The sequence below is a fragment of the Gracilinanus agilis genome, chromosome 2 (assembly GCF_016433145.1).
Source record: "Gracilinanus agilis isolate LMUSP501 chromosome 2, AgileGrace, whole genome shotgun sequence".
In the NCBI taxonomy this organism is placed as follows: Eukaryota; Metazoa; Chordata; class Mammalia; order Didelphimorphia; family Didelphidae; genus Gracilinanus; species Gracilinanus agilis.
In genome coordinates this window covers 269,094,364-269,117,702 of record NC_058131.1, presented here as the reverse complement: position 1 = coordinate 269,117,702, position 23,339 = coordinate 269,094,364, and the positions used below count along the sequence as shown (strand labels likewise).

The 23,339-nt window shown below is 38.7% G+C and overlaps 1 protein-coding gene across 1 annotated transcript; it reads right to left on the bottom strand.

Annotated features, from left to right (window-relative positions):
• Positions 1–1,339: 1,339 nt before the first annotated feature.
• NELFB (negative elongation factor complex member B) lies at positions 1,340–23,265 on the bottom strand. The gene is made up of 14 exons (XM_044663925.1): positions 23,155–23,265; positions 20,304–20,467; positions 19,672–19,771; positions 18,678–18,908; positions 14,420–14,605; positions 11,404–11,516; positions 9,637–9,739; positions 7,991–8,086; positions 6,603–6,745; positions 6,103–6,209; positions 3,636–3,777; positions 3,069–3,177; positions 2,613–2,760; positions 1,340–1,709 (listed from the first exon to the last, which is right to left on the bottom strand). The coding sequence occupies exons 1-13, from the start codon at positions 23,254–23,256 to the stop codon at positions 2,614–2,616; spliced, it is 1,743 nt and encodes a 580-aa protein (XP_044519860.1). The 5' UTR covers positions 23,257–23,265; the 3' UTR covers positions 1,340–1,709; position 2,613.
• Positions 23,266–23,339: the final 74 nt, after the last annotated feature.

The window sequence follows — 23,339 nt, the reverse complement described above, 5'->3', positions numbered from 1 at the left end:
TTTAAGATCAAAATCAATGTCCTATCAATGTCCATTTACACAACTGTGAGAGAATGAGCATTTCAACTTTTATCTTATGTATTTGGAACTCTAGAGGCAGTGTGGGATTGTATAGTGCTCACCACAAAGCCAGCCCCAATTGCCTAGTCCTGTTGATCTTCTCAGAAGTAGCACTTAATATCAATTCTAAGACAGAGAGTAAGAGTTAAAAAAAAAAAAGAGTGGCTGCAGAGCATCCATAATGCTAGAGGAGAGCTCCTCTAGGCAGGAGCCAAGATAATAAGGCCTAAAACTGAGAGGTTTTGGGGGCTTCTGAATCTGAAAAGTGAGAGGGGCAGAGTGGCTGCTGCTGGGAATGCCCAACATCCCGAAACAGCCAAACCACACTCTGTAGCCCTGCCCTGTCTCCTCAGAGCCCACATCAGAGAACTCTGCCTAGCACCGTCACTGTCCTACCCCTTCTCTGGGGACAGCCCCTCTACTCACCGTCTCTCTGCTATGGCCCCTCTGACGCACCCTGTGGCCACAGGGGCCCTATCAGCTACACAAGAGCCCCTGGCACAGGCACTGAGATGCTCGGCTTTTCTTTACACAAAGGCCTGGTAAGAAGCTTTGGGTGAGGCTGTTTTTAGAGATACAGCTAGCAGCAGAATCGCTGTCGTGACTGTGGAGGCTGACAAGCACATAACTTCAATCGTTTGGGCCTTAGTACTTTTCAGTCTGGGATGGCTGGGCCTGAAATGAAGTCTATTTTACATAGATTTGTACAACTTGTGAAGAACTTGCTGAGCAAATTATTGGGGTAAAAAAATTTGTTTGGTAGGGACAGAGAGAGGTGACTGATTTAGCCAAGAACAAATTGTTTTCAATTATTTCAGAAGCACTCATTTTTATGTAAATAATTTCCTAATGATCATCTCAGTAATTCTACTTAACAATACCTCAAAATTTAGCACTGGAAAGTATCAGGTTATTGCTTTGACAGTAGGTATAATTTGGATGTTCACTAATTCAAGGCATATTGCCCCCTCTCTACTCCCTCCCCCCAACTAATGTGGTTTGACTATACTGTGAATTCAGAAGCCCTCATTGATTTTATGAATCAGACTGAAATAGTCCCATTCCTTTGTCATGTCCCACAGTTGCCGACCTGGAGATTCAGGAGGCAGCTTACACTTCTCAGTGAAGTCCTTTTAATGAGGCCTATGTACCTAATTCCTCTTTCATTAATGGAGGTGGCCAAGGCTCAATTCTGATGCCTCCAAGATGGAGATCACCAGGTGAACCCGTGGTTGGTTCTCTTCTTGCTTAAAACAAAAACTGACTTTTCACTAATAACTACTGTTCTTCCACCTTTATTACAGTAATAAAAAACCAACAAAGCAAAACAAGAACCAAGAAGTTTTCCAAGTAATTTAAGAATGTAAGAAAACACATAAAACTTCTGAGAGGCTGGGTATTATGGCACACCCATATTTCCACCTATTGGGGAGGCTGAGGCTGATGGATCACTTGAGTTCCAGAGTTCTGAGCTGCAGGAAGATGGGTATCTGCACTAAGCCTGGCACTGAAATGATAAGTCCGTGGAAGGAGAGAGCCACATGGCTGCCTGAGGAGCGGTGAACCAGCCCAGGTTGGAAATAGCAGATCAAAACTTCCTTTCCATCAGCAGCAAGGTCAGGTCTGTGAGTGGCTGCTGGAATTACAGCCTGGGTGAGACAGAGAGACCAAGTCTCAAAAAAAACCCCGCAAATAACAAAACCCTTTTCTGAGACGGAAGGTATAAAACAACATCAAGGCCGAGGTCTAAAGAGGTCTGACAGAGAGTGAAAAATGGAAGTATCTTCTGGTCCTATGATCCAATTCAAGGAATCCAGCAGCAACAATAAGACTAGGGTGGGCTGGGGGAAGAAATCCTCAACATACTTTCCTCCTGACCTCAGAGGCCTCCCCAGGATTTAAAAAAAAAAAAAAAAAAAAAAAGCAGTTTAAAAAAAACTCTCTATATCTATCAGTCACTAAAGAATTACCTAGTTCTAAAGGGGCAAGCATTATCATCTTCATCTCACAGATGGAGAAACTAAGGCACAGAGGTTGCCTTTATAAAGGTTACATAGCAGGCCAGAGATGGAACAATGAATAGAATTCTAAACCAATGATTCCAATCTTCCAAGCCTGGACTACAGGATTATTCAGTTCTTATCTAGCCAAGGTTCTTGGAGAGCCTGTGCCATTTTGTTTTTTCATTCTGGACACTCACCCAGCACTCCACTGAACCCACCATGACCTCTCTGAATAACTCAGGTTAAGAGAGTTGAGCTATTCTTCTCTTCCTGATTTAAAGTCATTCCCTAATGAGGAGGAAACCTCTTGGATAAACCATGGGCAGGTACACACTATCTTCAGACCCTTACCACTGGTCTTGATGAAGCTAGGATCTGTTAACTGCACAGATTTTGTAACACTAACAAAACTTCAGCATTCAATGTAAAGTCAGTCCTTAGGAGATTCTTCACAGTGTGGATGACAAACAATCCCCCAACCCTTAAGGGCTATGGAAAGCTAGATGTCATCAGGCACCCTAACCACGAACTAGCCCAGGATCAAAGCACCTCAAAGTGCTGCGGGGGTTGGGACAGCAGAAAGAGGAAGCTCTAAAGCAGGAGCTTCCACCACTTGGGCTGGACTGGGTTTACAATGTTCCAGGTGTTCCAGTTTCTCTCCAAGCTGATTGTAAAGATCCTTCACAGCCTCCCCACTCTGCACAAAAAAAAAAAAAAAAAAAAAAAGCAAGAGAAGATGGAAGTCATACTTTTGTTTTTAGGTTGATACCACCAAAAACACTAAGTCTTATTATTACCCAAGTGTTTTAACACAGCCTACTGAGATGTGTTTAAGATATAATTAAAACCTGAAAGTAATTACACTTCAGAAGCTGCTATCTAAATACAGCAGACTTTTCTCTGCTTAGCAGGAGCCTGGGGACAGGATTTGGATTTCAGGTCTAAAAGCACTTTTCTTCTGGCTTTTAAAAACATAATTGACAAAGGGCTAACCAACAAGCTCACCTGACTGGAAGGTTCCAAAGTCTTTTGGAGGGACTCCAATTTAGTAGGGGCCACTTTGTGATGAAGGTGAATCAGGAGCCTGAGAACATGGCGGTGTACATTTTCCTTTCTAGATAAAAAAGAACCAAGTATCATTTTCCTTCCCACAGGATGGAATAGGTGGCTGAACTAGGCAGGGATCCAAGAAAGTGAAGGCAGATTGACTAGCTTTTCAGGAAAATGAAGAATGGAAGTAAAATTTGTGCTACCTAACACAGGGGCCTCTTCCGACTCTAGCACCTTTCTCTATTCAGAAATCTCTTGCTCCAGCAAATACAGGAGAGTCTCTCATGAAGGGCATGTTTCAACAAGACTGGCTAGACTAATGCTTTCTAATCTAATACCTTAAGAAAAGTGCTATCCTAGAAGAGATTCCCACATAGTCCATTTTAGATAAACAATATTCAACTGACCAAGTTAAAACCAGTCAGAATTATAACAAATGATCCAAGTGATCCTGAAAAGGAGGCAATACAACATGAGCTTGTTTGGGAAATGTTTTATATAGACACCTCTGCAAGTAAGTACCTTGAAAGGCAAGTGAGGAAGAATCCATCAAATAGACTGGTACAGAATTCTTCCACAGCAAATTCATCTGCCAGCAGAGTAAGGTTCCCAGTAAGCAGGTGAAGGAATATATCACTGAAGGCCAGGTCTCCAAATGTCTCCACTGCAATAGTAATGGAGGGTTAACTAACCAGTGTCTTCAAGAAATCAATTTCTATAAAAAATAAATTTTGTTTTTAAAATTATGAACTTAACAAACATCAGATAAAATAAACACTTCTGCATGTAAAGTAGAACAGAAAAGGAGGGTTATACATGACATTGACAATCTCTAGTATGTATAGTTTACTTTTCCTTTTAAGTAAATAATAAATTTAACACATAATTTTTGAAGGTGTCTTTTTAGTCTATTTCCTTCTATTCGTTAAAAAAAAAAAACAGAATTTCAGGGGCAGCTGGGTAGCTGAGTGGATTGAGAGTCAGGCCTAGAGACGGGAGGTCCTAGGTTCAAACCTAGCCTTGGACACTTCCTAGCTGTGTGACCCTGGGCAAGTCACTTAACCCCCATTGCCTAGTCCTTACCACTCTTTTGCCTTGGAACCAATACACAGTATTGATTCTAAGACAGAAGGTAAGAGTTTAAAAAAACAAACAAACTGCTACAGTAAGCCTCTTTTCTGTCTTTGTTTTTTCACAACCCTTCTTAGCATTAATCATTCTCCTATTCCAATAATACCCCTCCCCATGAAAGAAGAAAACCTTTATAATAAATATGTAAAGTCAAGCAAAACAAATACCTATATTGGCCAAGTCCAAAAATATGTATGAGGAGACTAATTCTTTTTTTTTTTTTTAAACCTTTACCTTCCATCTTGGAGTCAATACTGTGTATTGGCTCCAAGGCAGAAGAGTGGTAAGGGTAGGCAATGGGGGTCAAGTGACTTGCCCAGGGTCACACAGCTAAGAAGTGGCTGAGGCCAGGTTTGAACCTAGGACCTCCCATCTCTAGGCCTGACTCTCATTCCACTGAGCTACCCAGCTGCCCCCTGAGGAGACTAATTCTTAATAATTATTCTGAAACAAGAGGAAAGTTGTCTAGGTTGCACAGTATCTACTTATAATCCTTTCCCCCACCACTTCCACTCTAGAAAAAGGCTTTAAAGTTATTGTGAGTTACTTTTTCTTCCCCTCCTGGCTCTGCTTCTGACATTCCAGACTTTGAAATGTGCCTCAACTTCAGTCTCACTCTGGAACTTCCCTCAATGCCTGAGACTTCCTAAAATATATCCATCTACTCCTGTGGCCTTCTCACCTAGAAGATTCACCTGCCCACAAGTTTTTAGGCTGGCTAATCTTCATTTCCTTCTGTTCCTGCTTCGGACTTCCTAGACTTCTACACCAACCTGGACCCTATCCCTCTTTCAGCTACATTTGGTGTGCTCTCTCCCCTCATTAGACTATCTTTCTTTTTGCTTTTATTAGTGTCAGGAGCGTTTGGCAAGAAGATAAATGCCTGCTGCCTTGCCTTGTGTTGAAAAGCCGGCACCACAGAGTCAAGAGTACCTGCAATTTCTGACACCAGTGCCAAAAGTCTGTAGAATAGATTCTCTTCCCTCATTCCTTGTGACTCCACAAACCAAAAACCAAGCTCAACCCTAAGAACAACTTTGCACCTGCTGCTAGGAATCAAGGCCTCATACTCTTCTCTCCTTGAGACTTTTTTCCACAAAAGAATAGAGTGGAAAGAGCACTGAACTTAATTAAAAGAGATGATTTCAAGTCCTGGTTCTACTACTTACTATTATATAACCTTGGGCAAGTCACAACCTCTCTGAGGCTGCTTCAATCTTACATAAAATAGGAGATGATATTACCTTTATATTGTTAATATTACAAGGTTGTTGTGAGGAAAGTCCTATCTTATAATATTAACTGAGGCAATTAGGTGGCATGGTGGATTGAGAGCCAGGACTGGAGACAAGAGGTCCCAAGTTCAAATGTGGCCTCAGACACTTCCTAGCTGTGTGACCCTGGGCAAGTCACTTGATCCCCATTGCCTAGTCATTGTCATTCTTCTGTATTAGAACTGTTACTAAGAAAGAAGGTAAGGATTTAAAAAAATATATATGAACTGATGTTTATTTGTGCTTTATCGTTTACAGAGCAGTTTACATATATTATCTCATCTGATCCTCAAAAGAACTGGATAAGGAAAGTACTACAGGTATCATCATCATTATCATTTTTCAGATTTGGAAACTGAGACCCTGTGTTCTTATTAGCAAACGTTAGGGGTTTTCTGATTCCAAGTTCACAGTTCTCTTTCCCCTACACCAATATGAGAGTCGCTTGTTCTTTGTAATATGCTATTCTCTGTCCTATAATGTACCTTACATTAGGGCCCTTTGACACCAATCTCTAATCCAAATCCCTTTTTGTCCTCATCCATAACATTTTGATAAAAAAAAGTGAAGGAGACAAGACTCACCTAATCCAGGCAGAAGTCGGAGAAAAGCATTTTTATTCCTTTGCTTTGTTATGTGAAGGACATAATAAAGCCCCATTTCACAGGCCATCCTATGCTCCTGCAAGAATCTGATACCAACCAAGAGAGCATATCAATATAGCAATACAATACCTTTGCTCATCTGTCCACGATGGTACTCAATGAACCATCATATTTTATTACACCCATAACATAGTATATTATTATTGGTTACAGAGATTATATTTCTGTGATTTCTGACAAGATTCTCTGAATTAACAGCAATGGTAAATCTTTAGGACTAGAGAATTTAATCATTATAATATGTTCCATCTAGAACCACAAAAAAAAAAAATAACTATTTCCCCCCTCTTATCTTTAAGTATATTTTTAAAAGGCTGAATTTTTTTTACAATGGCTTAAAGGATGGACTACTATAAGATTCATTTTCTAAGACTTTACATTATTTTGTACAGATGTTCTTTTCAACATTGTTGACATACTTGGTAAAGTTTTCAGGAAGGGTATTAGGGTATGTGACTGGTGCCTTCTCTTCTGTTGGTAGTTTCTGATCTACATTGAAAGTATAATCATCCACCACAAAAGACATAAGCATTGGCAAAAACCTAGTGATCAGCTCTGCTTCCTGGAGAGGAAAGGAAAAGGTTTCAATTAAAAGGTCCTTTTCAAGTGATATATAACAAAATCTCATTCAAGTACAAACTCTCCATCCAGCCACTGAAGGCCTTCCATAATCCTATTCAGTCCTTTTTTCCCCAAATGTTTTCCTTTCCTCCCCTTTTTCCTCCCTTTCCCAAACACAGATCATCTACTCAGGCTAGTTTCCCACCCAATGCCTTGTTTATCCCCTACTACCTATCTAGAAAGTCCTTCCCTTATGTCATTCCCACTCAAATTCTACTTGTCCTGACAGAAAAGCCAAGAAGATAATGAGATGGAGTGTAACTTTCATTTTAGAACAAATGGATCAGGACTTATCTTTTGATGAAATGTGTTTTAATACAGGGGGCTTCAAAAATTCCAAATAGTCCTCAAATCAAGCTGTCCTCAGCATGAATGTTCACTGATAGCACTAGAAACTATATACTTTAAGAATACTAGCTAGATGGTTCAGTGGATAGATAGTCAAACCTTGGAACTGCTATTTAGTAAAATGGAAGGTAAGGGTTAATTTAAAAAATGATTTTGCCTGATGAAGTAGTTCAAAGGATTAACCATTTAGCAGTTATCTTTTGTATTCCTTAGCAAGACAGTTTACTATACAAATAAAGGCCTGGACACTGGTAATCATAGTACCAAGTCAAAGAGTAATGGCAAGGTCTGCAGCAGCCATCTACCCCCACCCACACTTAAATAGAAATCTACTTTATAAGTGGTCTGCCAGAATCCATACAAAGCAGTCAGTGATGGGAAATTTACTCCCTTCAGGAAGTAACTCATTCCACTTTTGGATAATTCTAATAATTAGGAATTTGCTTCTTATATTGGGCCAAAGTCTGTTTCTGCAACTTCAATCCATTACCCTAAGTTTGGTCCTCTGAGACAGAGAAATCAACAACTTCCAAAGGCAGAGTTGTCCCACATCCTACCATGAGTCCAGTTGTTAGGCTAGTCACAGAATTAGACTCACAAAATGCTACAGCTAAAAGAGTCCTTAGAGATCATGTGATTCTATTCTAAGACCACCCTCTCCACTGCCATCATAGAGATGAAGAAACTGAGTCTCAGAAAAGGGAAATGACTTGTTCTAGGTCATATACCTTGACAGAGCTGGGCCTAGAACCCAAGTCTCCTAAATCCCAGCAGTGTTCTATCACACCCCTCCCCTAACTAAAGAGATTAAGATAACTTTTAAATTCAGATAAATTACCATCTTTGGCTCCTTGAAGACCTGACTGTCAATCATGTCCCAAGCCCCCTGTCCCAGGGAGAGCATTCTTAACAGTAACAGTAGATCAGGACTTTCCTGTAAATTTAGAAAAAAAATTTTTTTTACTGCTCCCATTCTATTTTTTATAACTAGTGCGTTTTACAAGAATATAGATTATTTTCAATTATTGCTAAAAGTATCAGCTTCACAGAACCAAGAAAACAGCTTCTATTGACTACACAATATAAAAATAACTATGAAAGACATGCAAACTCTAATCAATGCAGTGACTTCAGAAGACTGACAGAGAAACATATTCCTCATTTTTCCGTAAAGAGGTGATGATGCAGACATGTTTTGCTTAACTATAATTCTTTGTTACAAAGGAGGGTTCTCTTAGAGGCAGGAGGCACCATTTGGAAGTGGTAATGATACTAAGAAAAAAAAGGTTCAGTACAATTTTTGAAAATGTCAGCTTCACCCTCTATTCATATACACTGGTTATTTGAATTATTCCTTCTACAAGAGCTTTTCTTTTTATAATTACCTTTTTAAAAAATTAAACAAAATCCTCTTTCTCTCCTACTAGCCCTCTTTTGAAAGAGAAAGAAAAACAAGCCCTTGTAATAAGTATATATTGTCAAGCAAAATTCCCAGGTTGGACATATCCAAAAGTATATATGACTCAATCGATACTAAATCCTGTCAAAGAGGTAGGCAACATGTTTCACCATGAGTTCTCTGGAATTATGACTGATCCGTAGGGGATCAGAGTTCCTGAGTCTTCGAAAAGTCATGAATTTTTAGATTATTGTATAGTATAAGCTGTCCTATTGGTTCTGCTCACTTCCTTCTGCATAAGTTCATACAAGTCTTCTATCATTTCTTACATCACATTTATATACAAGAATTTGTTCAACAATTCTCTAATGGACGGGTACACCCTCAGTTTCCAGTTCTTTACTATCATACCACAAAAAGAGTCACTGTAAGGATTTTGAATTTCCTCCTTTTTTATTATCTTTAGGGTATGGATCTAGTAATAGTATTGTTAGATCAAAGGGTATATGCACAGTTTAATAGTTTTCTGGGCATAGTTATGAATTGTTATCTAGAATAGTTCACAGATCTACCAAGAGTGAATTAATGTACCTATTTTCCCCCAGGGCCTCCAGCATTTGTCATTTTCCTTTCCTGGTCATCTTTGACTATCTGATGGGTGGGAAGCAGAACCTCAAACTTGTTTTAATTTGCAATTCTTTAATTATTAGTAATTAGAGCATTTAGGCTTTTGACAGCCTAGATTTCAACTTCTAAAAACTGCTTGTTTATATCTTTTGACAATTTATCAATTGGCATATGGCTCTTATTCTTTTAAATTTGAATCAGTTTCCTAGATACCTTTGAAATGAGACCTTTATCAGAGAAACTTGCAAATATTTTTTCTTTTTATACATAAGTTTTTATTAAGCCACTAGAGTGGTCATACAAAATATATGTTTAAAACATCTTCTCCCAAATACCCTTTTGGCATTTGCCACTAGCTGAACAAGAACTCATAACCTGAGTCATTATCAGCTAGCTTGGTTCTCATAACAAGAGCAAGTTTAAATCAGGTTATATCCTCATCAGTTTCTGCCACTTACCCTGGGTAAGGTTTCCTGACCCACCAGTTCTTGCAGATGTCTTATGGTGCTCAAGGACAGGGTATTAATCGCAAAGGGATCACACAGAATCATAGATAAATCACTGAAAGAAACAAGTGATAAATTTATATTCCCACACAGAACTAACAGTTAATCTATTCATTTCCTTAAGCATTACTCAGTTTTTTATCAATGCTCACAATAGCCGGAGGAGAAGAAAGGACTCAAACTAAGACTTCTAGAAAGTTAGTGCTATAAAGCAGTAGGATCAAACTCAAAGAGAAGCAGAGGCCACGAGACTGAATATAATATCCCTGTAGGCACATATTAACTCAAAAAACCACATGTTAACTATATATTGTGTTTTCCCAATTATAAAAAGCAAGTATTGGTTCCAAGGCAAAAGAGTAGTAAGGTCAAGGTAACTAGAGTCAAGAGTTTTGTTCAAGGTCACAAAGCTAGGAAATGTCTGAGGCTAGACTCAATTATATTATAATCTGGTCTGAGTTGGCCTGTGTGTTTGCTGTCTTTCTAGATGAACTCCCTCATTTTATAAAAGATATTGAGAAGCCCCCAAAGAGAAAGTAATCTGTCAAAGATCTACATAGCTAATTAATGGCAGGACTGAGACCAGAACACAGATCTCCTGACTTCTAGCTAATTGATATTTCAACTACATCACACTGTTCTTCCAGAACCATTAATCTACAACCCACAGGCTGGGCTTCAAGTAAACAAATCTGTTCATATCATCTAGAAGTATTATTTCTGGACAGAACAATTAAGCTGTCCTTTAAAAAAAATCCAACTCTGTTCCTAATTTTTTTAAAACTCAATAGGTATAGTCTACTATTGATGCAAATAATCTTTTTCCCCCCTTTAATCCTTACCTTCCATCTTAGAATCAATACTGTGTATTGGTTCCAAGGCAGAAGATTAGTAAGGGCTAAACAATGGAGGGTAAGCAACTTGACCAGGGTTGCACATATAGGAAATATCTGAGGCCAGATTTTAACAAATAATCTTTAAGAGACAAAAATGAGAATTACTTTTCCTCCTTAATTGATCACTTATTAAGTCAAACTTTGGTTCTAAAAGTCTCACCTAGGATTGAAGTTGGGTAAAAATCAGGTATCTATCTCTAATTCTGAATTCTTCAAGTAAGTATGATAAGAAGAATACATAAAAGTTAAGTGCACATTTTCAAGCATTGTTCCACATAGGACACCCTATTTAAAAGAGTACTTAATAATGCCATGGAAAATGCCTTATAAAAATTCCCCTTACAAGACCATAAAAATGGGTAAAAGACAAAGAATTACAACATAATTGGACTCAAACCCCCTAATTATCACAATAAAGTTAAAAATCCACTCCTTACAACTAGAATCAGGCACATAAATACTCTAAAAAGGAAGCAAGGTTTGTTTAAAAGGAAGTGATGCCTAAGATAAAACCTCATAAATAAATTTATTAACTAAGCCTGACAATATGCTAGAGAATGGTGTGGGAAAGAAGGAGTAGTTTACTTAAAAGGCTATTATAAGGAAAGCAAAGGTTGAAAGATCAGATCTGGAAGGAAGCTCAGATGTCATCTAGTTCAATCTTTTAATTTATAGATAAGGAAACTGAGGCCTAGTAGGCCTTGCCGCAATAGAATAAAACAAAGTTGAAATTCATACCGAGGTCCTCTGGCTTCAAATTCATCATTCCTCCCCACTGTACCATGCTGTTTGTACTGTATGTGCCTGAGAAAATTCCACTCACCCCAGCACTTGCTCCTGACCTTTCTTCACTCCATCCAGGAATCCCTGCAGCTCCCGAGCTCTCTTATTATCAACAAATTTTTCTCGGATGCAGGCATCGAGACACCAGGTGAACTGTACGTTGAATAAACCACAGGGACAAACTCAAAGGATATAGCTTCTAATGATGAGATTATATTCAAGCTTCTCTACATGCAGCCAAGGTTCACAAGGCTCCTTTTTCCTACTATCTGAACCAAACCTTAAACATAAATACTGTGAACATCCAAAAAAAAAAAAGGAATGGCATTTCTTTCAAAGATTGATTAGTTGATGCTTAAGGAATGATTAAATATTTTTCTAATTAGAATTACTTAAGACACATAAGGAAAAGAATATTAATTTTCTGCTCTGTATGTTGTATTCAATAAACATGAAACAGTTGATATATTATTTTAAAGAACCAGCTTTGAAATTTTAAGAGACAATTGGGAAATTAATAGGACATTAATCTCCTTCAACATGTGAACTGAAGTATCAGAGTTCTAAGTCAAAACTGATTAAGTTTAATGTCCAATCTCAATCCAAAGAATTAAAAAGCAATTATTAAGTACTTGCTGTATGCCAACCCTGCACTAGGCACTGGATGTACATGTATATAAGATGACATAATCCTTCCTTGTGTAAGATTAAAATTTATATCCAATAACCCCAAGTATTATATTTTATAAAGTTTATTAATAATCACTTGAAGTAGAAGAAATAAAAGAACAAAAAGTATAAAAGCCTAAGAAAAGAACACATGAGAAAAATTCTCCTGCCTGGTACTCAGTGAGAAGGAACATGGGGAAGCTGGGATTTCGAGTACTGAGGAGCAAGTTCTAATTATATACTTGCAAGGAGCCAAAGAACTGATGGTAAAACTCTCTATCAGTAAAGAAGATGGGGACTCCAGATACAGAATATGATTGATAAACAATGTCAGACTAGGTAGATGTGCCAGTTGGTTATGCTTAAATTTTTTTTTTTAGTGACAAGGGCAGGTTCAATTAGAGGACAGGAATTAAGAGGGAAATAACTGAAGCATAAAAAACAAAGAACGTCAGGGCAGCTCGGTAGCTCAGTGGAGTGAGAGTCAGGCCTAGAGACAGGAGGTCCTAGGATCAAACCCGGCCTCAGCCACTTCCCAGCTGTGTGACCCTGGGCAAGTCACTTGACCCCCATTGCCCACCCTTACCAATCTTCCACCTATGAGACAATACACCGAAGTACAAGGGTTTAAAAAAAAAAACAAAACAAAGAAAGTCAAAAAAGTAACAACAAAAATGGTTATCTGTCCATCTTGGGCAGAATTCTAGTTAGAGAAACAGAAGGCAAGCTTCAGCTCAGTTAGCTCTGAGAGTCTATAAAAATACAGATATATTTTTATCCAAGGCTAATGCAGGAATTTATTTTCCTGGACTACACACAATTTGCTATGAGGGTTTTATTTTTCATTTTTCTTTTATTGTTTAATTGATGAGGAGAATGGGGGTAGCCATGGAAGAGATCATAGATGCTTACAAAAATAAATAATACATTAAAATATAATCCAAAACAAAGAAGTTTGGAGGGTCTCCAGTTGGCTCCTTTCCTCCAGAGCAGGAATGACCCACTTTCTTCATTATGCTCTAGAGTATCATTTTATACATACAAATAGGTCTGAAGTAATCAGAAAGATGGGTGGGCCTGTGCCCCACACTTCTTAATTTTCTAGGAAATATATAGTTTTGAGAGGTGAAACCTATGGACACATATTTTAGTTTTACTCATTTCTTTTTTTTTTTTTAACCCTTACCTTCTGTCTTGTCTTAGAATCAATACCAGGTATTGGTATCAAGGCAGAAGAGTGGTAAGGGCTAGGCAATGGGAGTTAAGTGATTTGCTCAGGGTCACACAGGTAGGAAGTAACTGAGGCCAGATTTGAACCCAGGACCTCCCGTCTCCAGGTCTGGCTCTCAATCCACTGAGCTACCCAATTGCCACTCATTTCTAATACAGGAACATTTAAGTTCTAGAGTCTTAAGGAGAAATATCAGGAAGGGCTCTGGGGCACCTTGTTTCCTTTAAAATGAACAGAATTCTGGGGGCAGTTGGATGGTTCAGTGGATTGAGAGCCAGGCCTAGAGACAGGAGGTCCTAGGTTCAAATCTGGCCTCAGAAACTTCCTAGCTATGTGACCCTGGGCAAGTCACTTAACCCCCATTGCCTAGCTCTATAACAAGTAAAATTAATATAGAAGGATATATATATATATAAGATATTAGGGCTTAAAAAAATTAAAAATAAAATAAAATAAAATGAACAGAATTCTAAGAGCAATGGCCCTCCTTCTCTACAACCCCTACCCGTTTCCTGTGCAGGAGCTTGGCTTGGGCAGTATTATGGTCTGGTTTAATACTTCCTATTAACTATCATTCATATCTATTGTCATTTTAGCAATAAACTCTTCATAAGTATTTTTCAAATTCAATACTTTAAGCTAAAATGGTGGTTCCCAATTGGATTTTGTTTCTCATTAATGTTAATTAGCTAAGTATTAGAGTACTAACAGAGGTCCCAGAAGCCATAAAAGTCCAATAGTCTGGGGCAGCTGGGTAGCTCAGTGGATTGAGAGTCAGGCCTAGAGACGGGAGGTTCTAGGTTCAAATCCGACCTCAGACACTTCTCAGCTATGTGACCCTGGGCAAGTCACTTGACCCCCATTGCCCACCCTTACCACTCTTCCACCTAGAAGCCAATACACAGAAGTTAAGGGCTTAAAAATAAAAATAAAAATAAATAAATAAATAAATAAATAAAGTCCAATAGTCTAGGGAAAGCCTTACTGACTTAATTCAGAAACAGAAAAGGCAGATATCAAGATCTCATTTGTGATGACATCATCACTTTCTTGTTTAGAGTCATGTGGTTAGGACTGCTTAAAAGGCTGCATGTGACTTGTGCTAACGTATTCATCTAAAACTGATGAGAGGTCCTATAGTGTTCATATCTGGTACCTTATGGCAGGGATCAACCATGCAAATATCACTGATGTCCAGGTCATGTAATGACATAAGCAGCTCAGCCCTCAAGGTACAGTAATGGACATTTCTTGTCCGAAGGAATAAGGTCCGAAGGAACTGCAACACCATGTCGTAGAGTTTCACATTCTTTCCAATCATTTGTGTCAGTTTCTGTACTACCTAAGTCCAAACAAAGTCCATCCAAAACAAAAGAAAAAGAAACGATTTATTACTCTAAAAGAAATCACTTTGACATTGCTCAAAATAATATGCAACCAACAGTAGGGGGCCTACCTGTATTTGTTTACTTACCAAGAAGAATTATTCCAATGCAGAGGAGGTGTCATGCAGGCCTCCAGGCTGCTCTCAGATATCTCATACTACCCTAATCTCAATTTCATTATGTTTATAAAGTGATATGATGTCTCTACCCCCGAACGAATAGTCCATCTGACAAATATGTAAACAACTGTCTATAATATATTAAGTTTCAATCACTCAATCTACCTCAAGTAAACGAAAATGGTTGTTTTGGTTTTTATGGATTAATTTTACTACTGTGAAAAAATGCCTATGTAATTTAGAAGTGACCCGAAGGACACCAAAAATGTGGTGTAGGGTTAAGCGGACTCAGTTTATTACCAAGGAGTATATCGAGGAATGACCAAAAAAAGAAGTAGACTGGCCATGAAGTAAGGCCACAAGGTACCTGGATAAAGGACCAAAGTATAGAACACAAGTGTCAAACTCATAGGAAATTAAAATGTAATTGGGAAATGTTTAACAAAATAAATGAAATTCAACACATGAGTGGGGATCTGTGTCTATTTGAGTTTAACACCACTGGTATGGATGACAGTGCAGAGCTGAATTGATTCACCTTATAAGAAATCAGAAGAGGGAAGGGAAAAATATGCATCTGGTCTAGGGTGAGTCCAAGAAAGAAATGAGGAAATGACAGCAAAGGAAAGTAATAAATTGGAGGGGATGTGGCAAAATTGGGACATTAATGCATTACTGGTGGAGTTGTGAATTCATACAACCATTCTGGATGGCAATTTGGAACTATGCTCAAAGAGCTTTAAAAAACTATCTGCCTTTTGATCCAGCCATACCTCTGCTGGGATCATAAAAGATCATAAGGAAAAAGACTTGTACAAAAATATTATAGCCGAGCTCTTTGTGGTGGCAAAAAAATTGGAAAATGAGGGGATGCCCTTCAATTGGGGAATGGCTGAACAAATTGTAGTATCTGATGGTGATGGAATACTATTGTGCTCAAAGGAATAATGAACTGAATAGACCTCCAGGAATTGATGCAGAGTGAAAGGAACAAAACCAGGAGGACATTATACACAGAGACTGATGCACTGTGGTGCAATCAAATGTAATGGACTTCTGTACTAGCAGCAATGCAATAATCCAGAACAATTCTGAGGGACTTATAAGAAAGAGCACTATCCACGTTCAGAGAAAGAACTGTGGGAGCAGAAACACAGAAGAAAAACAACTGCTTGATCACATGATCGATGGTGATATGATTGGGGATGTAGACTCTAAACCAGTGATTCCCAAAGTGGGTGCCACCACCTCCTGGTGGGTGCTGCAGTGATCCAGGGGGGCAGTGATCACCACAGGTGCATTTATCTTTCCTATTAATTGCTATTAAAATTTAAAAAAAATTAATTTCCAGGGGACTAAGTATTATTTTTTCTGGAAAGGGGGGGTAGGCCAAAAAAGTTTGGGAACCACTGCTCTTAAACGATCCCCCTAGTGCAAATATTAATAATATGGAAATAGGTCTTGATCAATGACAACATAAAACCCAGTGGAATTGAGAGTCGATGGCTCTGGGACGGGGTGGGGGGAGGGAAAGAACATGAATCTTGTAACCATGTAAAAATATTCTAAATTAATTAAATAAAATTTTGCAAATTCAAAAAAATTTAAAAATTAAAAAGAAATTTAAAAAAACTGAGGAGTGGAGAGAAGAGGCCAGAGTGAGGAGGAAGTACAGGGTTACTGGTTTTAAGATAGGGGGAATGATGGAATAACAAAAGGTCATAATCTTAACAAGAAGTTCAGAGTTCATGACAGAGAAGTAGAATGCTTGCAGGTAATGACAAGATGAAGGGTATGACCATGTCTGTGGGTAGCACAGAAGCCCAATATGTAGAAAGTATCTTGTCCAAATCATTCATTTTACACAGGAGAACCTGAGGCCCAGAGAAGTGAAATAACTTCCGGAAGGTAATTTTTCTAATCATATTTCTAGGTCCTCTGGACCTTACCTCCTATGGAGGGAGGATCTAGGGGTGATTACTTTGATTCCAGCTCCTTCCCTTTCTCCAGTCCCAAAGCCTCATCCTCCAGCCCCAGAGACCCTGCCTACATCTTCTCTTCTCTGAAAACAACAGGCTTCTGGCAGTCATCCTGGCAAAATCTCTGGCAACAATGATTTATCTACATATACCAACCCCTTTCATCAGCAGAGGGTTTTTACTTGAAGAAGATTCAGCTTAAACTCCAGTAAAATGCAAGCTCCTTAAGGGCAGAGGAAAGGGGGGTAGGAGGGAAGTGCCCTCAAGGGTGTGGCAAGCTTTGAAACAGACTCTTGGCCTACAAATCAGGGAATAAGAGCTAGGAGCTGCCTAAAGCTCAGAGGAGTTGAGGGATTCCCCAGTCTGCCCCTCCCAGCTCCAGTCTCCTCTGAACTAATCCTGGGTTTGATAATAACAGCAATTAGAGCTAGCATTTATACAGTTCCTAATGTATGCCAGATACTTTATAATTATCATTTCACTTGATCTTCACAACAACCTTGGGAAGTAGGTGCTTTTATTATCTCCACTTGGAAGCTGAGACAGACAGAGGTTAGGTGACTCGCCCAGGGCCGCACAGAAAGTGTCTGTTTTTCTTTCTTTTTTTTTCAATATGGTAAAGGAAGTAGAGAGAAAATAAATGCTTGTTAATTGAAAAAAAATTTAATTTGAATACAAAAACCAAAGAGCCAAAATCTGCCTCTCCAGCTGTTTCTAGTTCCATCCTATAAAGGGGAGAAAACAAGTCTAATCTCTTTGCCTTATGACAGGTCTTCAAATGCTTAAGAATAAAGGTATCCCTTCCACATCTCAACTTTCCCCATCAAGGTTTTGATATATTGTAGATTGGCAAAAGAAATTAAATGGGAAATTTTGGGGGCATTTTGCAAAAGCTGCAGCTGACACAAAAAGTTTAGAATCTAAAAAATGCATAAAATATATGTATAATATTATATAATACAATATTTTATATATTTTTTATCTTTTAATATAATAAATATACACAATTTATTTTAGTAAACACCCCATAAAAGAAAAAGAAAAAAATTCAGATCTTTCTGGTACAAAGGGAGGGCCAAAAAATTTTACATAGGTTTTCCAAATCACAGAGGCACCATGTCTCTAACCCCTGCAATGTGGAAGGCATAAAGTTCAGAGGAGTTGATGAACTCTCCAATCTGCCTCTCCCAGCTCTGACTCCTCTGAACTAATCCAGGTTCTTATAATAACAGCAATCATAGCTGGCATTTATATGGTGCCTAATACATGCCAGATACTTTACAATTATCATTTCACTTGATCTTCACAAGAATCTTGGGCTACCATGTTCTCCATATGCTTTTTTTTTTTGGTCAGAATAAACATTCCTAGCTCGTTTGCCTGATCTTCCTAAGAGAAGGTCTTGCCACCCCTCACCATCCTCTTCCCTTCCTCTGAAAAGTCTTGAGCTTATTAATGGTCTTTCCTAATAAGTGGCACCAGCACTGAACATGCTCCTCCAGAACTGGCCTGTCCACATCTGAGAACAGTGGGTGAATCTACTGCCTCCCACATTCTGGATGTGGTGCTTCTCTAGACTTAAGATCTGTTCGCGTGCTCCATGGGATTTTCTCCATGGGAGCATGTCCAGTTGGGTTGTGCCACTGCCTTGCCCTTTTGCCAGTGCTCATTATTAGACTCACTCCTTTAAATCAAGTCAAATTCCTAGTTAAGAATCACATCTATTATCTGAAGAAAGTATGTTAAAAAGCTTTATGATCATCTATTGTTACATTGCCACCAATCATTTTAACAGATAAGGAATAAGGTACAGGAAAAACACTCTATGGGCATTTAAGTTGATGGATGACAGCAGAGGACAGGAAGAATGGCATAAGCAAGAGAAGCAGGGTAAGGAATATTGTAAAAACACATTTTCCTTTGGTCCTCACCTCCCCCTGACGTCTTGTTTTAGGAGAGGGACTAAAGAAGTTGTGTAGGACAGATACTTCATTGCTGAAGAGAATGTTCTCCTTCTCTAAGATGTACTGTTTGAGCAGCGGAGAAACTTCATCACCAAACAGAGCCTGGTTATCTTGCCAAATCTGCCGTTTTACCTCTACAGCACATGCCCGATACAACTCCTTGTCAGCCATTACCAGCTTCAATTTCTTTTCAGGAACCTACAAAAAGAAAAAACGAACATGAAAACAACCATTTTATTATCTTGATCAGCTTTTATGCAAAATACTGTGAATCCAGTTGATATAATAATCAATCTCCAAAGGAGATTGCCAATTTTCTTTCTAAAACTTATGATATATACCTCTGCTGTGCAGAGTATAAAATAATGGTAACAGTAACAACAACCCTCATTTTGACATTTCTTAACTAAAAATCAAGCAACTTCTTTAAAAAACTTTTTTTTTTTTTCATAAGAATTACAAAGACCAAATTCCTAGCTGTTCAAGAGAATACAGAAGGGGGAAAAAAGCTATAATTTCTCTTTCAAAGGAAAATACAAGAATACTTCCTCATTACTTTTTTTTTTAAACCCTTACTTTCCATCTTAGAATCAATACCATGTATTGGTTCTAAGGCAGAAGAAAAATAAGGACTAGGCAATGGGAGTTAAGTGACTTGCCCAGGGTCACAAAGGTAGGCAGTATCAGGGGTCAAATATGAACCCAGGACCTTTCATCTTTGGGTCAATCCACTGAGCCACCTCATTGCTTTTCAGAGATGGTAAAAACATTCTTTGAGCCAGACTACCATAAGTTTTCCCCGAGCAAATCAAGACAAACTAAGAGAGAAATTGAGCCTGCACAATAATAGTCAATAGCCAACATCCTAAGACTGTCTATCTGGAAGTATTGGGATGATCATCAGTCAGCTGGCATTTATTAAGTGACTACTATGGGCCTCAAGTATACTATGCACTTTTACCTTTGGCAAGTGTTTCATTACACACATCACCACTGGCTGGAGGGAAGGCATTTTCACCAGGGAAAAACTCTTCTCCAAGAGATCTTCTAACTTCTTGTACCTAGAAATACAGAGGTAATAATTATAACAGACTCGTCCACTCTGAATGCAGATTGAAATATACTTTTAAAACCTTTTTCTTTTGGGGGGGAGGGTTTATGTTTTCTTTTCCAATATGGCTAATATGGAAATGTTTTGCAGAACTTCACATGCATAATTGATATTAAATTGCTTTGTCCTCTCAAGGAGAGGGGAGGGAGGAAATTTGGAACTCAACATTTTAAAAAATAGTTATTTTTACATGTAATAAAAAAAAATATTCTCATCCTAGTTTCTGGTTGCTAGTTTAACATCCACCAGAAAAGGCAAAGAAGTAAAACCACAGGTTAAGACTGAGAAAATGAGTGTTGCTCCCTAAGTCCCCACTTGGACTGCTATTGACTAGAACAAGAATCTGAAGGCAAGAAGTATAGCTATCCACTGACTGAGGTAGCCAAAAGAGCTTTTACATTTACAGGCAGTTCAATAGTAATGACAATTAAATAACTTTAAAGACAGATATCCCCCACCTGGTTCTTTCTTAAGATTTTTACCTTTCCTCAACCTTTCCTTCAGTAGCAATGGCAGACACTCTCTCCAACAATTTGTCCCTCAGCTCATCAAAAACTGACTGGTGGAACTCAAGGCGAGGTGTCCCATGTAAGTCCAAGAAGGGCAGAGCAGACTGCAATGATGGCAGAAGGACACCATTCTCCGTCTAGTAAAGCAAAGGTTCAAGTTTGGTGTTAAATAAAATTCATTTTATAGAGGAGGTACAAAAAAAGAGTGGAGAAACAAGCACATTTAACTCTACCCAGCACGAACCATGCACAAGGTGTTTTGAGTATAGTTATTTCCCAAATCTTTTCAGTTGTTGAATAACCCAAATCATCAGCAACAATCTACTAGACTTAAAAGTAAAATCTGGGTTCAAATCCTGCCTTCTGAGTTACTAGCTGGGCAAGCCATAATCTCTCTGAATTTTTCTTCATCTGTAAAATTAAGCTATCTCATTGTGAGGATTAAATGAGAAAATAATGTACGTCAACTGCTTTATAAAATTTAAAGTGCTTTACTAATATGTAAAATGTACTATGATAATCATTCCCTTGAAATATAGGCCAGAGATGGTGACTCTACAGTTTCACTCTTATTATAATTAATATCTTTCCTTGCAGGTAGGGAACAAAGTCAAACTCACATAGAAAATTCATTCTCCCTCTTGTTTTATTTCCAAATTCCTCTAAGATCTAGTCCAAGCTCTTAAATTTACTGAGACCAAAGGAGGGAAAGTGACTTGCCCACATATCACACAGTAACAGTAATAAAGCTGGAATTTGAATCCAGGACTCCTATTGTCTAGCTCAGAACTCTAAACTTGAGCATGAGTTTAAGCATAGACAGACCCTTAATGACTGTTTTCATTCATTCATTCATTCATTAAATAAATATCCTGTTGTGATTCTACACTAGAATTCACTGAGTGATCCTAAAATTGTTTCTTCTTTCTGGGATTCAATTTTCCCATTACCTAAATGATGGCATTAGACTAGATGGTTCCTTTTGAACTCTGACAAAATACTCAACTTTTTTTGGGTGGGGGAAGAAGGGGAGTAACTTGACTAGAAGAAGTAAAGCACACTTGTGAATCAAAGCTAGGTGGCACAGTAGAGTGTGCCAGGTCTGGAGTCAAGAAGGCCTGGATTCAAATCTGATCTCAAGGGACCTTTGTCCCTTGTCAAGCTGTGTGAATCTAGGAAAATCACTTAACCCTATTTGGCTAGTCCTTACCCTTCTGTCTTAGTGTTGTTACTAAAATATAAAATAAAGGTTTAAAAAACAAAACACTTGTGAAGTAACTAGTACCTAAATCCTGTACCCAAAGCCACTCAGTTGTACTACCCACAAAGGAAAAGACCTATTACCCCATCCTTCACTAGTAAAGGCTTAAGAGTAATTTGAAAATCAAACCTCTAGTTCTGCGGGACTTGATTACAGATCATATTGATTGGGACCTGGTGGTAAGAGAACATCTAGCTCAAACTCCTTATTTGCAAAATGAGGAAACTGAGGCCCAAAGAAGTTAAGTGAGTTGCCCAAGCATTCTATCTACCTCACAACCTAGCTGTCTACAAATCTCTTTTATTTAACAGCTCTTTGCATATCTGGGCCCCATGCTCCCTTTGCTCTGTGGAAACAAAGTTAAATAAAGTTTTCCTTGGCTCTCATAGTTTATCTGGAAATTAAACTATTTTTTAAAAATAGGATATTTGTTCATCACCAGTCCCACATTTTTCCCTTTCTCCATGACGTTTATAATTCATTGACAGTGACTTAACAATCATATTTACCAGCTAAGTGCCCTAGAATTGTACTCCATTTAGGCCTGGTGATTTGAACAAAGGCAACTTGGTCCTTTCTTACCATCTCCCTATTCATCTCAAGTTTCAACTCCCTACTAAACATTTTTGTTTTTGTTTTCCAATCCAAAAGTCTTTGGGGGAAAAAAGTGTAATGTTCTGCTGTTTCTAAACTATTTTCACTATCCTAAGCAGCATTCTTACCCTTCTTTGATCTTCCTTTTTTGTTCAATATAGCTAAAACAAAAACTTTTTGATATCTTTAAAATTTCTCAATCCTGAGGCTATTCTTACTTCGTTGTGCCAAGTTTTTTTTTCTACTTATCCCCTTCATTACCTGCCTTTTGTGTACATGTGAAAAAGATCTAAGGATCTTACTGTAAGCTCAATATTAGAAATTTAATCTTAGGCTACCTTAAAAATTACTATCCACAAGGAGGGAACTGACAATACCATGATGCTCTGCACTGGACAGCTCACATTTGAAATAATGCATCCAGTTCCGAGGACATTTAAGGAAGGGGATTAATAAACTGAAAAAACATCCATAGAGCAACCAGAATCGTGAGAGGGCTGGACACAATATCATATTTTAATTGGCTGGAGTTCTGAAGATGTTCAGAATGAAGATTTAAAAGGACCATGATAACCATCTTCAAGTATCGGAAGGAATATCATCTACTAGAGATTAGATATGTTATTCTTGAACCAGGAAGGCATGACTAAAAGCAACTTATGGAAGTGAAGCAGATTCAGGCTTGATGTAAGGAAAAAAGTTCCTAACAACTAAAACTGTCTAAATTGTGCCGTGGGCGGCCTTGGGAGGCAGTGGGTTCCTCCTCTTTAAATAGGTCTTCGGGTACAAAGGCAGGATGGCCATGTCAGGTTATGTTGTACTGAGAATTCGGGTACCGGTTGAGCTAGATGACAGAGCCTCGAGATCTTACATCTCGGAGATCCTTCATTCTGAACTCTGATGTTGGGAGGGGAAAAGGAACCGACCGAGTCTTAGAGGCCGGTACTCGGGGGCCTAGGGATCCCGCACCTGGAACTGCTCGATGGCTTTGAGGGGTTCAGTGCAGTTGGTCAGTGTCTCCTTCAGGTCCTCACCGTTGGCTACCCCCAGATCCTGCAACCCGGCGAACATGGAGGAAGCCCCGGCCCCGGCCCCGGCCCCTGAGGCTGCGGTGGTCCCGGCCCCAGCCCCAGCTCCCCCCGAAGCCCCCGAGC